The 13,359-nt window shown below is 38.3% G+C and overlaps 1 protein-coding gene across 1 annotated transcript in view; it reads right to left on the bottom strand.

Annotated features, from left to right (window-relative positions):
• Positions 1-13,359, bottom strand: part of LOC150082054 (progesterone-induced-blocking factor 1-like) — a 172,245-nt gene that overhangs the window by 146,864 nt on the left and 12,022 nt on the right. The window contains exons 2-3 of the mRNA XM_090379941.1: positions 11,004-11,123; positions 6,250-6,492 (exon numbers count right to left, since the gene is read on the bottom strand). Of these exons, the coding sequence (XP_090236067.1) occupies positions 6,250-6,492; positions 11,004-11,123 (363 nt within the window). The remainder of the gene's footprint in view (positions 1-6,249; positions 6,493-11,003; positions 11,124-13,359) is intronic.

The following is a 13,359-nucleotide window of genomic DNA, read 5'->3' as shown; positions in this document are numbered from 1 at the left end:
AGATCGCACGGTGGAGTATGAGCATGCCATGGTGGAAGAATTTCTTTTGGTGTTTGTGCAACCTTGTCTACCATGATGTTAAACTCTCTGAGTAGCTCTTGGACACGAATACCAAAAGGTCGGTTGGCAGTCTGACGGGTATTATATGTTTTCCCAACGTGGCTCAAAAACGGATGTCCACGTAGGATGGTCTGGCAGGGATTTCAACTTCAGAGCATAGTTTAAAGACAACTGCTTACGTCGAAGCGATAACGGTGGCTCGTTTGCTTCGACGTATAAGCTCTGGACAGGAGATGTTCGAAATGCTCCAGTAGCTATACGGATAGCCTGATGGTGGACGGGATCCAACCATCGAAGGACACTGTCTCTAGCTGAGGAGTATACCTGAGACCCGTAGTCTAATTTGGGTCGTACAAGTGCACGGTAAAGCCGTAGTAGGGTACATCGATCTGCTCCCCAACGCGTTGAGGAGAGAGAGCGAAGAATGTTTAGTCCCTTCGTGCATTTTGTACGAAGCTGACGAATATGTTCGAGAAATGTCAACTTTTTGTCAAACACAAGTCCCAAGAATTTTGTGCTTGACGCTACTGGAATAGCATTTTGTCCAAGCCTTAATTCAGGTTCAGGATGAAGATTACGCTTGCGACAAAAGTGTACGCAAACGGTCTTCTGCGGCGAGAACCTGAAGCCATTAGCAAGTGCCCAGACATTCAGATTATCAATGGCTTTCTGCAGTTGTCTTTCAATAACCCTCATGTTGCACGACTGGCAAAAAATGCCAAAGTCATCAACATAGAGGGCACTGTTTACAGTTGGAGGAAGTTGTTCTGTGATGGAATTTATTTTTATGGCAAAAAGCGTGACACTTAATACTGATCCTTGTGGTACTCCCTCCTCTTGGCTAAAGGAGCGAGAGAGTGAGGATCCCACACGAACTTGGAACGATCGATTGGCTAAAAAGTTTTGAATAAAAAAGGGGAGATGCCCTCTAAGGCCTAGGTTATGTAAATCTTTTAAAATGCCAAATCTCCAAGTTGTGTCATACGCTTTTTCCAAGTCAAAGAACACCGACACCAAGTGTTCGCGTTTTAGGAAAGCATCCTGGATGGATGCTTCCATTCTAATAAGATGGTCCAAAGTGGACCGGTTTCTTCGGAAGCGGCACTGGATGTTGGAGAGAAGGTCATTTGTTTCTAGATACCAAATTAAACGAGAATTAACCATTCTCTCCAGGATTTTGCACAGACAGCTAGTCAGAGCAATAGGACGATAATTGGTGGTGACTTTTGGATCCTTTCCTGGCTTAGGAAAGGCAAGAACGATAGCCTTTCGCCAGGAGTCCGGAAACTGCCCTTCAGTAAAGATTCTGTTATACAGAAGGAGCAGACAATCCATAGATTTTGATGAAAGATGTTTAATCATTTCATAATGGATGCCATCTGGTCCAACGGCACTTGCTTTGGAAAGAGCGAGGGCCCTTTTCAGTTCCAGAATAGTAAAATCCCCGTTGTAGGGATAAATGCTCTTAGATTTAAAGCTAAGTGCCTGTTTTTCGATTTTATATTTCAGGACCAGAAACTCTGGGGAATACGAAGATGTTGCAGAGATCTTGGAGAATGTTTCCCCAAGAGAATTAGCTATTGCAGTTGGATCTGCAATAGCACATCCATTATAATCTAGGATTGAAGAAGGGTGGGATGTATATTTTCCCTTCATTTTCTGGATTTTATCCCAGACTACCTTAGAGTTGGTAGACTGGTTAATAGATGATGTAAAACGGATCCACGATTCCTTTTGACTCTGACGACGGATGTAGCGTGCTTTGGCTCGTGCACGTTTGAAGGCTATAAGGTTGGTCGTGGTGGGATATCGGCGGAATATCCCCCACGCTTTGTTTTGAGCCTTTTTTGCCGCTGTGCATTGTGAATTCCACCAAGGTTTAGGAAATGGTGGAAACCGGGCAGATGTTTTTGGAACAGCATTCGCAGCTGCTTGGACAATATTTCCTGTGATATACTTAACTGCATCATTGATAGACTCTTGACTGACTGTGCTATGATCAAAATTTGCCTGATGTTGGAAGGCAGTCCAGTCAGCCTGATCAATCTTCCACCGTGGTAACCTAAATGGAAGACATGGTCTCCCACTGTGTAACAAGGTTATCACGGGGAAGTGATCGCTTCCGTACGGATTCTCCTCCACTTCCCAAGTGAGTGAAGGGAGTAGAGAAGGGGAACAGATAGAGAGATCAATGGCAGAAAAAGTACGGGTAGGCATGTGGAAGAAGGTGTTTGTTCCAGTATTTAGAAGGGAAAGGTCATTGTCATTGACCATTCGCTCTATGACTCGTCCCCTTCTGTTGATGTTAGCACTACCCCACAGGGTGTTATGTCCATTCATATCCCCGAGAAGTAAGAAAGGGGGAGGCAACTGCGTTAGAAGATCATCAAGGTCTGCCTGGGAGATGTCAGTCCCAGGTGGCAAATAGATAGAGCACACAGTTAATGAAAATCCCACTGAAAGGCGAATTGCGACAGCCTCTATGCTGGTGGTAATTAGCAAGGGCTGCACTGGGGTCTGGTTACCCACAAGGATAGCCACTCCCCCATGTACAGAGCCATCTGCAATTCTATCCTTTCGAAAAACTGTGATGTTGTGCATGGTGGGATCATCATTTGCCTTTAGATATGTCTCCTGCAAGCAAAAGCAAACTGGCTCGTGCTTTTTCAGGAGGGCCTTGATGTCATCTATATTTCGCCGGAATCCACGACAATTCCATTGTAGGAATTTAGCCATTATTTTGGCTTGGTGGGTCCATCAGGCGGCTTCCGAGGTGCTGAGGGCTTACTTTTGTCAGTCTTGGATTTATCTTTTTTGGGGAAGAATGGACGCTGTCCCGTGTCCATTTCCTCCTCCGCAAAGAGTTCCAAGACTGACTCTTCGGGTACCTCCTTCTGCTCGACATCCATCTTTTCTTGGGTACTAGGGGGGATTTCCCCTTCCTTATTCTTTTCTTTCATAACTACCTTTGTAATTTGTGGAGCATTTGGAGGTACCGATATAGGAGTGGCAGCTGATTGGTCCTTTTGTACAGGTTTTTGAGAACTTAATAGATACCGCGCGATGGGAGTGAAAGACTCCTTTGGAGGAATGGTCATGTCCGTCTGAGTTCCGACGGAACATGTCCCTGCTACCTTCTGGGCGTAGGTAGGTTTGTTGATATTCAGGGGTTTGACCGATTTCCTTGCCTCCTGGTATGATATATTTAGCTCTGCCTTCAGCCGTTGAATTTCTTTTTCTTCTTTCCACCTCTGGCATGCTCGTGAGTAGGCCGGCGCCTTCACAGTTAATACAGGTGGGTTTTGCGGCTGAACATGCTGTTGTTTCGTGGTCCTTTGCACCGCATCGAGCGCATGCAAGGACTCCACGGCAGGCCATTTGAGAATGTCCATACTTCTGGCACTTAAAGCACCGTAAAGGGTTCGGAACGTATGGACGCACTGAACAGTTGATGTATCCAGCTTTAATCTCATCAGGAGGTTTAGGATAGTTAAAAGTCAGGATAACGCTCCTGGTTTTAACAATTTTTCCATCCCTTCGCGCAGTAATTCTCTTGACGGCAATCACTCCCTGTGGTTTTAATTCGGAGCAGATTTCCTCCTCGGTTACGTCGAGAAGGTCCCACTCCGAAATAACACCTCTCGATGAATTGAGTGTTCTGTGTGGTGTCACTGTTATAGGGATTCCTCCGATTGATGTTGTTCGGAGTAGATGTTCCGATTGCCAGTCATTTTTAGTTTCAATTAAAAGGTCTCCAGAACGAAGCCTCTTAACTGATTTGGGTGAACCTGCTAACCCGTCTTGTATAAAAAAGGGTGACATTTTACCAATTGGTGTCTCATTGGTAGAATGCATAATTAGGAACCTTGGGACTGGCCCTGATGGTAGTTCGGTTCGCTGCCTCTTTTTAGCAATACTGCTATCAGTGTCTTTGTCATTGTTTTCAGATAGGGACCGGGTTGGGGCCCCTGAAGAAATGAGTTTATCAGGATTCATGGAGTTTTTTTAATTGTTCAGTGCCCGGGCTCCCCACCCACCACGGAGCCCAAAGGGACGCCCACTACACGGCATGCAATAAATGAGCTCGGGAGTGGGACACCAGGGCTACCCAGACACTATACCCGCACCGCCGCCAGCCTGAATCCTGTCCCTCGGACCATGAGGGTAGGGGCGTGGCATTGACACGGTTGACCCTCGCAGGCAAGCCTACTAGCCGTTTGATCCTAGCCGGGCCTTCCAGGACCACCCGTCTTGTCGAAGCAGGGGCCAAAGTGGTGTATTGAAGCTGGGCCCCTCAACCACCAGGATCCCCCTTTCCGAATTTCCACGGGTCGCAGCGCACGGCAAACACGCCGGATTCCATTGATGTAAGCCCGGAACCTAGGCTGTGGGCGTTGGATCCCAGTGATGCTAGTCTGGAAGTCCAGCAGCGTCACTGGGAGGTCCCCTCACCACGTACAGGTGCCCACGTCGAGGGGTGAACGATAGGCTTAACCGATTGGGCTGGAAATGGTCTCAAATTGAAGCTATTTGTTCCTAGGTGTGCACAAAGTTGTTAAAATTTTAAAATTCCAAATAGTTTTATTTTATGGAATGGGCTAGTTTTGTAGTACAAATGAGAATACCTCAATATTCACTTCATAGACAGAGCCCAGGAAGATGTTAACTGTTAAAAAAACGGTTGTCTAAGTTGATAAGGCATTTTTTCTGATTAACAATTTGCACCGTCGCATAATCATGTCCTTTGTTCCAGAAAAAATAAAATAAAATAAATAATAATAATTGTCTACTAGCGCTGCCTACCTTAAAATAAATAATTAATCGTTAGGATTCCATTGCACTGCTTGCTCACTATATGTCCCCATGTTGCACACATGAGCTCATACACTCATTGCCATTCATTACATTTAAAACATTCAGAACTCATTATTGTTATCAAATTCAAGTTTATTTGTTATTTGTTTTTTTAGGAGAGTAATAATTTAAGATTTACAATTATGTCATATACAAGACTTATAGTCAAAATTATACATCAGAATTGTTTGAATCTATAAATAATAACAGGAAAAGATAAAGGAAAATGGGTACTCTTACTGCGTGTAGATTTGACTCCATCTGATTCGACTTTGCCATTCTCATTTAAGAGACGGCAGTTTCCTATTCGGCTGGCTTTTGCAACGACTATAAATAAAAGTCAAGGGCAAACATTTTACATAGTCAGAATTTCACTTACTAACCCTGTATTTAGTCATGGCCAATTGTATTTAGCAATGTCTTGGGTCAGATCATTCCAGCATGTTAAGATAAAGTTACCAGAAGGGCACAAGAATACAAAAAATGTCGTTTTTCAAACAAGTATTATAGAGACTGTACATTTTAAGAAGTTGGGCTGCAGCATGGGGTATCATGGTACATTTTTACACTTTCACATTGACTTTTCCCAGAAAATTGAGGAAGTGTAAGTGTGAAGAACACAGTGAGAGGTTACACCAGGACATTAAAGACATGGAGATGAGGTACCAGGGGAGGTGATCAGTTTTTAAAATGAAAGGTGAGTTTTTAGTGGACTTTTTACTATTCTGTCCTTTTTAGCAGTATTTTTAAGATGTATTTGAAAATTGTGAAATTTTTGCAATGGATACTGCTAGTAACATATGTCTGCTACATTAATTATGATGGTTGTTTTTTTTTCTCAGTTTGACAGTCCAACAAAAGCAATGGAAAACTAACCTCTTGGCATCAATAACAGTTTTTCTTTCCAAATCCAACAACTCTTGGTATTTTTCCATGCCTGGTACAATTAGCAGGTCACAAGTATTGCACACATTAGCATGTAGCAAATATTATCAAGCACTTTTATAATAATGGAAAAGTTAATTTTCTGCTAGGGTGGAGTGTTGATATTTCACTGGCCTCTAGAAATGCAATCATTCACTGATCAACATTCAGTCACACAATCTAAAGTTTGCTTCTCTTATGAGTAATAAATGATATAAATAGTAGCTCTGAGTTTGAGTTTTCATGTGAAAAATAAAGATATTTAAATCTATTCAAAAAAGTTCAAATTACCATGCCTATTACTTTACAATAGATAGGTCTTTGCACTATACTTAAGTGCTACAAAATTAATTTTCTTAACTTAACATAAGAAGGCAAATTATATTTCATTCTGGAAATATTTATTCTTACCTCAGATTTTAAATCATCTTTTTCTTGAGTAGATAATGTTAAATTAAGTTGCAGATGAGAGATTTTGTCTGTCATCTGAAGCAATTCAGATTCCAATTTATCTCGTTCTCCTTTCACACGGTTATAGTTTTCTTGCGCATAATTCCCATGCTCCACACGAGATTTAATCTCTGTCAGATCTAGTTCCACCCGGGCATATTTTGCTTTAAGATGATCTTCTTCATCTTTCAGCTTCTCAAGATTCTATAAATAAGGAGATTTATGGATGAAAGGTAAATGCCTTCACATGTAACACATAGGAAAATAAGAAAGATACCACAAATATTTATTGTTTACCCACAAATATTTATTGTTTACCCACAAATATTTATTGTTTACTTAAACATAAAATAAATGCACTTAACAGAAGTTCATTACCAGATATATACTATGCTCTAGACCAAGTGTTCTCAAGTTGTGGTGTATGAAGATATTTCAAGTGAGTGGAGCATGGCACCACTCATATTTATGCACATTAAAACTTTATGATCATGGTATACCATTATTATCAGGTTACAATAATTATGAAAAAAGAGATATCTCTGAATGTGTTCATTAGAAAGAAATTCAATGAAATATAACTGGGATAAAAAAAAAATACACTGAAAAACTGAACTACATATTCCAGTATTTCAGTGTACTTTTTCTCTTCTAATTATTACCATAAGAGATCAATTGTTTCAGTATATTACTCTTTGCCCTGTGCCAAACTCTTTGCACCAACAGAAACTTGATTAATGCTTTCACATTGGCCTGCGACAGCCAATAAGATAAGTAAATGTGAAGATTCTGCAATGCCATGATGTGATGTTTGAAGAGTGCCTTGCAGCATGCAAAACATTGCTTGTAGCATGTAGTTTTGGTCAAAACAATGGTTCCAATTACGTTTTATAGTGAGTACAATATGAATGGAACTTTTTGTAATCATTTTAAAACATTACCAACTGTAAAGAAGTATATTAACATTTGGTCATAAGGTATATTCAGGCATTCTTCAGCATATTTATATGGTCTGTTTATGATTTTTTTTTCTTTTATAATTTATTTCAAAGCAAAAGTTGAGATGGTATAAGTAGTGAAGAATGATGCAAGAAAGCAAGCATATAGAGCAGGGGTTGGCAACCTGTGGCTCTTTAACTTTTAGCCCACATGAAGCACTATTTAAAATAAAGTTAGAGGACTTAAAAATCAAGGACGTGCCCTTGCAATTCTAAACAAATGGAAGGTGATAGATGAGTTGAAAAAGCAAGACCAAATTGTGTTCGATGCATGGAGTAGCTTACTGGGCACATAAATTTGAAAATATTTGCTCCTAGTGTCTTGTTCGATGTATTTCTGCGGGCAAATATTTTTGAACTATATTAAAAATAAATCATGAAACCGTCTGAACAATGCGAGTCTCTCGGAAAGTTTAAAGATGAAAATTATGGCATACTCGCCTGATGTTGAGAGCACTCTCAAGTACAGCAGCAAAGGCCAATTAATTCATAGCTAATTGGATGTTTGTTATGCTTTTTCAGTATTAATAAATATTTAAAAATATATCTATTTTTAATAAAACACCTTCTCACTCTATTCCATTTCTTAAAAAACTTCCCCTACCCACAGATTGAGCTGAGGTGTGACTCTTCGGATTCTCTTTTTTAAAAATTAGATCAAAAATGGCTCTTCACTCAAGAAAGGTTGCCAACCCCTGATATAGAGCATTAGCCCAAAAAAAAAAAATAAATAATAAAAATACACACTTCCCATCTCACATATCCATTCCCTCCAACAGTATGCCTAGTTCTTCCTGGAATTTAACTATGCACTTCTGCAACAACAGATGGCAACAGATGCAACAACCACTGGCTGATTAAAAGCAAATTTCTGCACATATATTCTGCAACTATCCTTCCTCAATTTGAATTTATGCTCCCTCATATGCTTAGTCTGAGCATCACCATTAAGCTTCCTCAATCCATTCAAAGCCACATCAATCAGATCACCTCACAAGTGCCTATTCTCCAGATGTTGCAATTTGCAGAACTGAAGCCTTTCTTGGTAAGAGCACCCTTTTGTTCCCTGCACCAATCTCATTGTCCTTCTCTGTACCCGTTTCCGCAGTGCTACATCCTTCCTAAAATGAGACCTCCAGACCTGTATGCAGTACTCAAGATGTGGCCTGACCATTACCTTATACAATGGAATAATCACCTCCTTATCCCTGCTAGTAAAATTCCTGTATATCATAGACAAAAACCAATGAGCTGTCCTGGCAGCTTGTCGGCACCAGAGCCATGCTGAGGGTGAGGTGAGCGAGGCTCATGCCTCAGGTTAAAAGCTGAAAGGGGTGCCAAAAGAAAGATTAAATAATTTTGAAATGAATGATACATACATAAATCTCTTATATAATTATAATAAATACTGTTTATGAGAATAAAAATCACTTTAAACAGTTTTTTTTTTTTTTTGTCATCCTTTTATTTTTATTAAAACATGTACCAGAAATGTATTTTAAATAAGCCATTTTTTTTTAATTAAAAATTTTTCCTCTTTAGGGTAGGGTGCAATTTTTCTTTCTTGCCTTAGTTACTAAAATGGCTCGGCATGGTCCTAGTCTGCACTGCTCAGAGAATTTATTTATAACAATGGCCTTGGTGTCTACACTTGGCCATCAAGAGCATTCATAATGTTTCAGTGGGAACTTATGTCCCATGCAGTCACATTTGGCAACAAAGAATGGAATCTTATTCTTGCTTTATACTATTTTTTATTATTTATATAGTACATTAGCATCTAATGGGGCCATACTGCTGCCCTGTGTGTTTTGTCTATATAAGCATGTGAACTATTTGTATGTTGTAGGAGTTAGGCACTCTTAGAACTCCTTGGAATTTAGCCAAGAAATATCTTTTATATTTGTATGTTGTATTAGTATTATTAGTGGCAATAATTCAGGAAAATAAGTTTATATGGCATCAAAAAAAAAACTTGCCATCACCTGTCTAACTTCTCTAATTGTTTGTCTACTTCTTTCTTGAATTTATTCAAACTATCCACCTTCCACAATAACAGATGGAAGTTTGTTCCAACAATCAACCACCTGCTAGCTGAAGGAAAACTTCTGCACATCTATTCTGCAACCATGCTTCTTCAATCTGAATTTATGCCCCCTCATGTATGTATGATAAACAAGAGGAAGGATTGCATTGGCACTGAGCTTGCTCAATCACTTCAAAGCCTTAAACATCTCACTCAGATCTTACAGATATCTAGTCACCAAATGCTGCAATTTGCAGAACTGAAACCTGGTAAAAGCACACCTTTGTTGCCCTCACCAATCTCGTTGCCCTTCACTGAAGTTCACTCCAGCAGTGCTACTTCCTTCCTAAAATGCAGCTCCAGACCTATGTAGCTTGACCATTGGGTCAAGCTACATAGGTCTTATATAATGGGATAATCACACCTTATCCCCACTAGCAATATTCAACAAAACCCCAAGAGCTGTCCTGGCACCTGTTTGTACTGCTCAGAAAACTTTATATCTGATTGTACAATTATCACCAGGTCTTTTTCATTTTCCACTACCCTAAGTGTAGTACCACACAGTTTTTACATTTATCTAGCACCACTGCTACCCATATGCAGTACCATGCATATGGGTAACCTTGCATAATGCTAAACTTCAACTGCCATTCCTTAGTTCATATGCCTAATTTTTATAGTTCTTGTTGCAGCAGCACACCTTGATTGCTGTCATTAACCACCCTACCAACCTTTGTATCATCTGATCTGTAACTTTAGACAAATCAGATGATATGGCTAACCTTAAACATTAAACCTGATATACCTTTATCAATATCATCAATAAATACAGAAAATAACAATGGGGCCCAGCACCAAACCTTAGGGGAATCCACTTATAACATTAGTCCACAAATGGGGGTTTCCACTGATAGCCAGTCTCCATTTTCTCCACTCAATCATCCTTTTATCCGTAACAGTAACGCTATGGATAGAGGGATGCTTGCCCTTTGCCAAAATGTTTCAATTTGTACAGCAACCTTTTACGTGCAACAGTATTAAAAGCTTTTCTGAAATCCAAGTATATGATTTCAAAATATTTTTTGCTTCCAGTTCCTTTGTTTCTGCATTATAGTATCCAATCAAATTGGCTAGATAAGATCATCTCTTAACAAATCCATACTGTGACTGAAGTAGAACTGCACTCCTGTCTAGATGTCCTGCCGCTACTTTAACCACTGACTCCATTATGATTCTGTTACCTTTAACTTCTGTTAAAGTAATAGGATTATTAGAAGTTAAGGTAACAGGTCTGAAATTACTCGTGTCACCCTTTGATCCTCCTTTGTGAATTGTGTGGCTCAAAATCTTGGACTAATCCATGCAGACAGTACTGGGGCAATATACATGGTCACTAATGTGCATTTTGCATGATTGAGTCTGCTCAAACACTTGCCCAGGTGATGCCTAATGCTAACAATGGGATGACTGGGATAAATATATTTATTTCCTCCTGTTTAAACATAGTACTTATCTGACATTCCCAGAAGATAAATCAGTTTATAAAATCATCAGCAACATAACTGTTGAGGTTTGAAACTTTTATGGTGAATCCTGCAAGATAAACAAAAGTTTATGTTAAATAAAATTACTTAGTAATTTTATTTAACATGTCTTAAAATACAGTTATACTAAAAAATTAATCTAACCCGTTCATATTCTTTGCATTTATTAATACTTTTCTGAAGCTGTTTCTGAAGGGACTCAATCTCTTTTTCTAATCTTTCTCCATCTGTTTTTAAAGGCCAAACATGCTCATGAAGTTTCAGCTATGGAATAAAAATATCATAATTAGAACAGAGTTATGAATAAATAATATTAAGTATTTTACTTATTTAAAGAAGTTGTGGTGTTGAGGTTAGGTTTATTTACATAATCATATAATAATGATAAGTAACAGTAGACTTCTTTTATGGGGAAGTGTTACTTATTCAAAAGGTAAGAGAAAGGCAAGTCATTGTGAAGGATTTCACAATATGAGATATTATAATGATGATGCCTGCCACACAAACTTCAGTTTGTCTTGAAATTCAGTTATAATTAATGATGCTTTCGCACAAAATAACATTCTGCTTTCTAGAACAACCATCCTTCACATGTATTTCCCCGAAAATTACGATCTACACAGGCTGAAATTTCTCACTGCTTGAATAAGTAACACTTTTTACTAGTGTAACCTTCTGCTATTTGCACCCTAAATTTTAGTGAAGACACTCACGTAGCAGCTATGCGACACCCCTTTTTGTTTTTATTATAAAAAGTTAATTTTTAGTTTTTTTACTGGATTGAAAATAGTGACTATTAATTATGATTTGCTTAATAACCCAATTAAAAATATATCAAATGAAAATAAATGAAAGAAGACAATAATAAACAGTTACATTTTTTAGAATTGTCAGGTCAATGATTCACAGACATTTGTGTGGCATCTGGTAGACCCCACATAATGGTCTGTATTTTTGTTAGCTGTTTGGGTCTAGTTGGCAAAATCAAAACTCTATAGCACAATTAGACACCTGTTGCAGACATCTCACAGATGCCACTTGGGAATGGGAGGTGCCTTAGAAGAAAGGCCAATACTTTTGCTTACCTGGCATCTGTTAAACACTACAAAAAATTAATGTTTTATAATTCATACAGATCACAATGAAAACAGAAAATACTGTATAACCAGTTAGAGAATATTGATGGGCCAAGGTACCTGAGAGGATCTGATTTCATTTACAAATTTTAAAAAAATAAGCAAAATATTTTTAAAAAGTGGCATCTGTCAGATGCCATGTTACCGACGGATGGTTAAGGAGCACACCTGATGACCCTCATATTGTGTAAATAAGTCACAGATAAGTTATCAGTTTTTATACCTAGATATAACTATCCATCAACAAGAGGCCAAATAGCTTGAAATGGTTCCATCTGAGTAATGGTACTTAACTGAAAATGGGTAACAGTAGGCTTCTCCAATGGAGAGGTGTTACTTATTCAAAACATCAGAGTAAGGTGACCCATTATGAAGGTTTTTACAATATATATGCAATGTTATAACATCTAATGTACAAAACTTTGGTTTGTTTTGAAATTCAGTTATGAACTAATGATGCTTTTGTACAAAATAATATCACAGTCTAATTTCTCATTGAACGCTTTTAACCCTAAAAATTTTATAGTTTACATGATCACATAAATATCACACTTACTGCAGTGAGTTACACTATATTCAGTTGTTGATTAGGAAAGGGCATAGTGTTTGGTATAAGAAGTGAGCTTACATTAACTTTAACATTGAAAATATACTATATTATTTTAATATAGTATATTTTAACAGTGCAGTGAGGGTACTATATTCAGAGTGAGCATATATTATTCACTGCATTACAAAATACTGTTAAAATAAAAGTACACCAGGCAGAGAAGTGGTTTATTTTATTTAAAAGAACAAATCAAGAAGTGGGCTTTATTTATGGCCAAAACAATATTGAAATGATATTCAATTCAATGCCAAGAAAATATCAGTAGCCATAATATCATAAAAGCAACTACGTTATTGATACACACAAACAAAGTTCATTCACACCTTGAAGTTTAGTGTAACATATATGTTACTTAATGTAAACACCAGAAGAAAAACCCAGAAGTTATACCTGGAGAGTGAGGTTTCGGGAAAGGGATGGGGGAGGAATGGGTCTTCTTTATCCATTCCATCAACGTGGAATGTATTATCTAGAAATTCACTAATTTCCCAAATGAAATTAAGTGCAGAGTTACATTCTGCTGAAAATGATCTTCCATGAAACTTGAGTTGTTCTTTCAAATACAATGAACCATTTCTCTTTATGTGGCACACTTCTTTCTTATGGTAATCTGCAATTTTCCCTTCTTATATGAGTAAACATCTAGAAAAAACAAAGTAAATACTTTTCAAATCAGTTAATTAGTAAGCTGTTTGCTATTTGTTTATTCCAATATGTATGGATTTCTGTTATCATGTGTGTGTGTGTGTGTGTG

This window comes from Mastigoproctus giganteus, chromosome 8 (genome assembly GCF_048544385.1).
Source record: "Mastigoproctus giganteus isolate SK-2022 chromosome 8, ASM4854438v1, whole genome shotgun sequence".
NCBI lineage: Eukaryota > Metazoa > Arthropoda > Arachnida > Uropygi > Thelyphonidae > Mastigoproctus > Mastigoproctus giganteus.
Note: the sequence above shows the minus strand (reverse complement) of the source record. Positions and strands in the feature narration are given on the sequence as shown.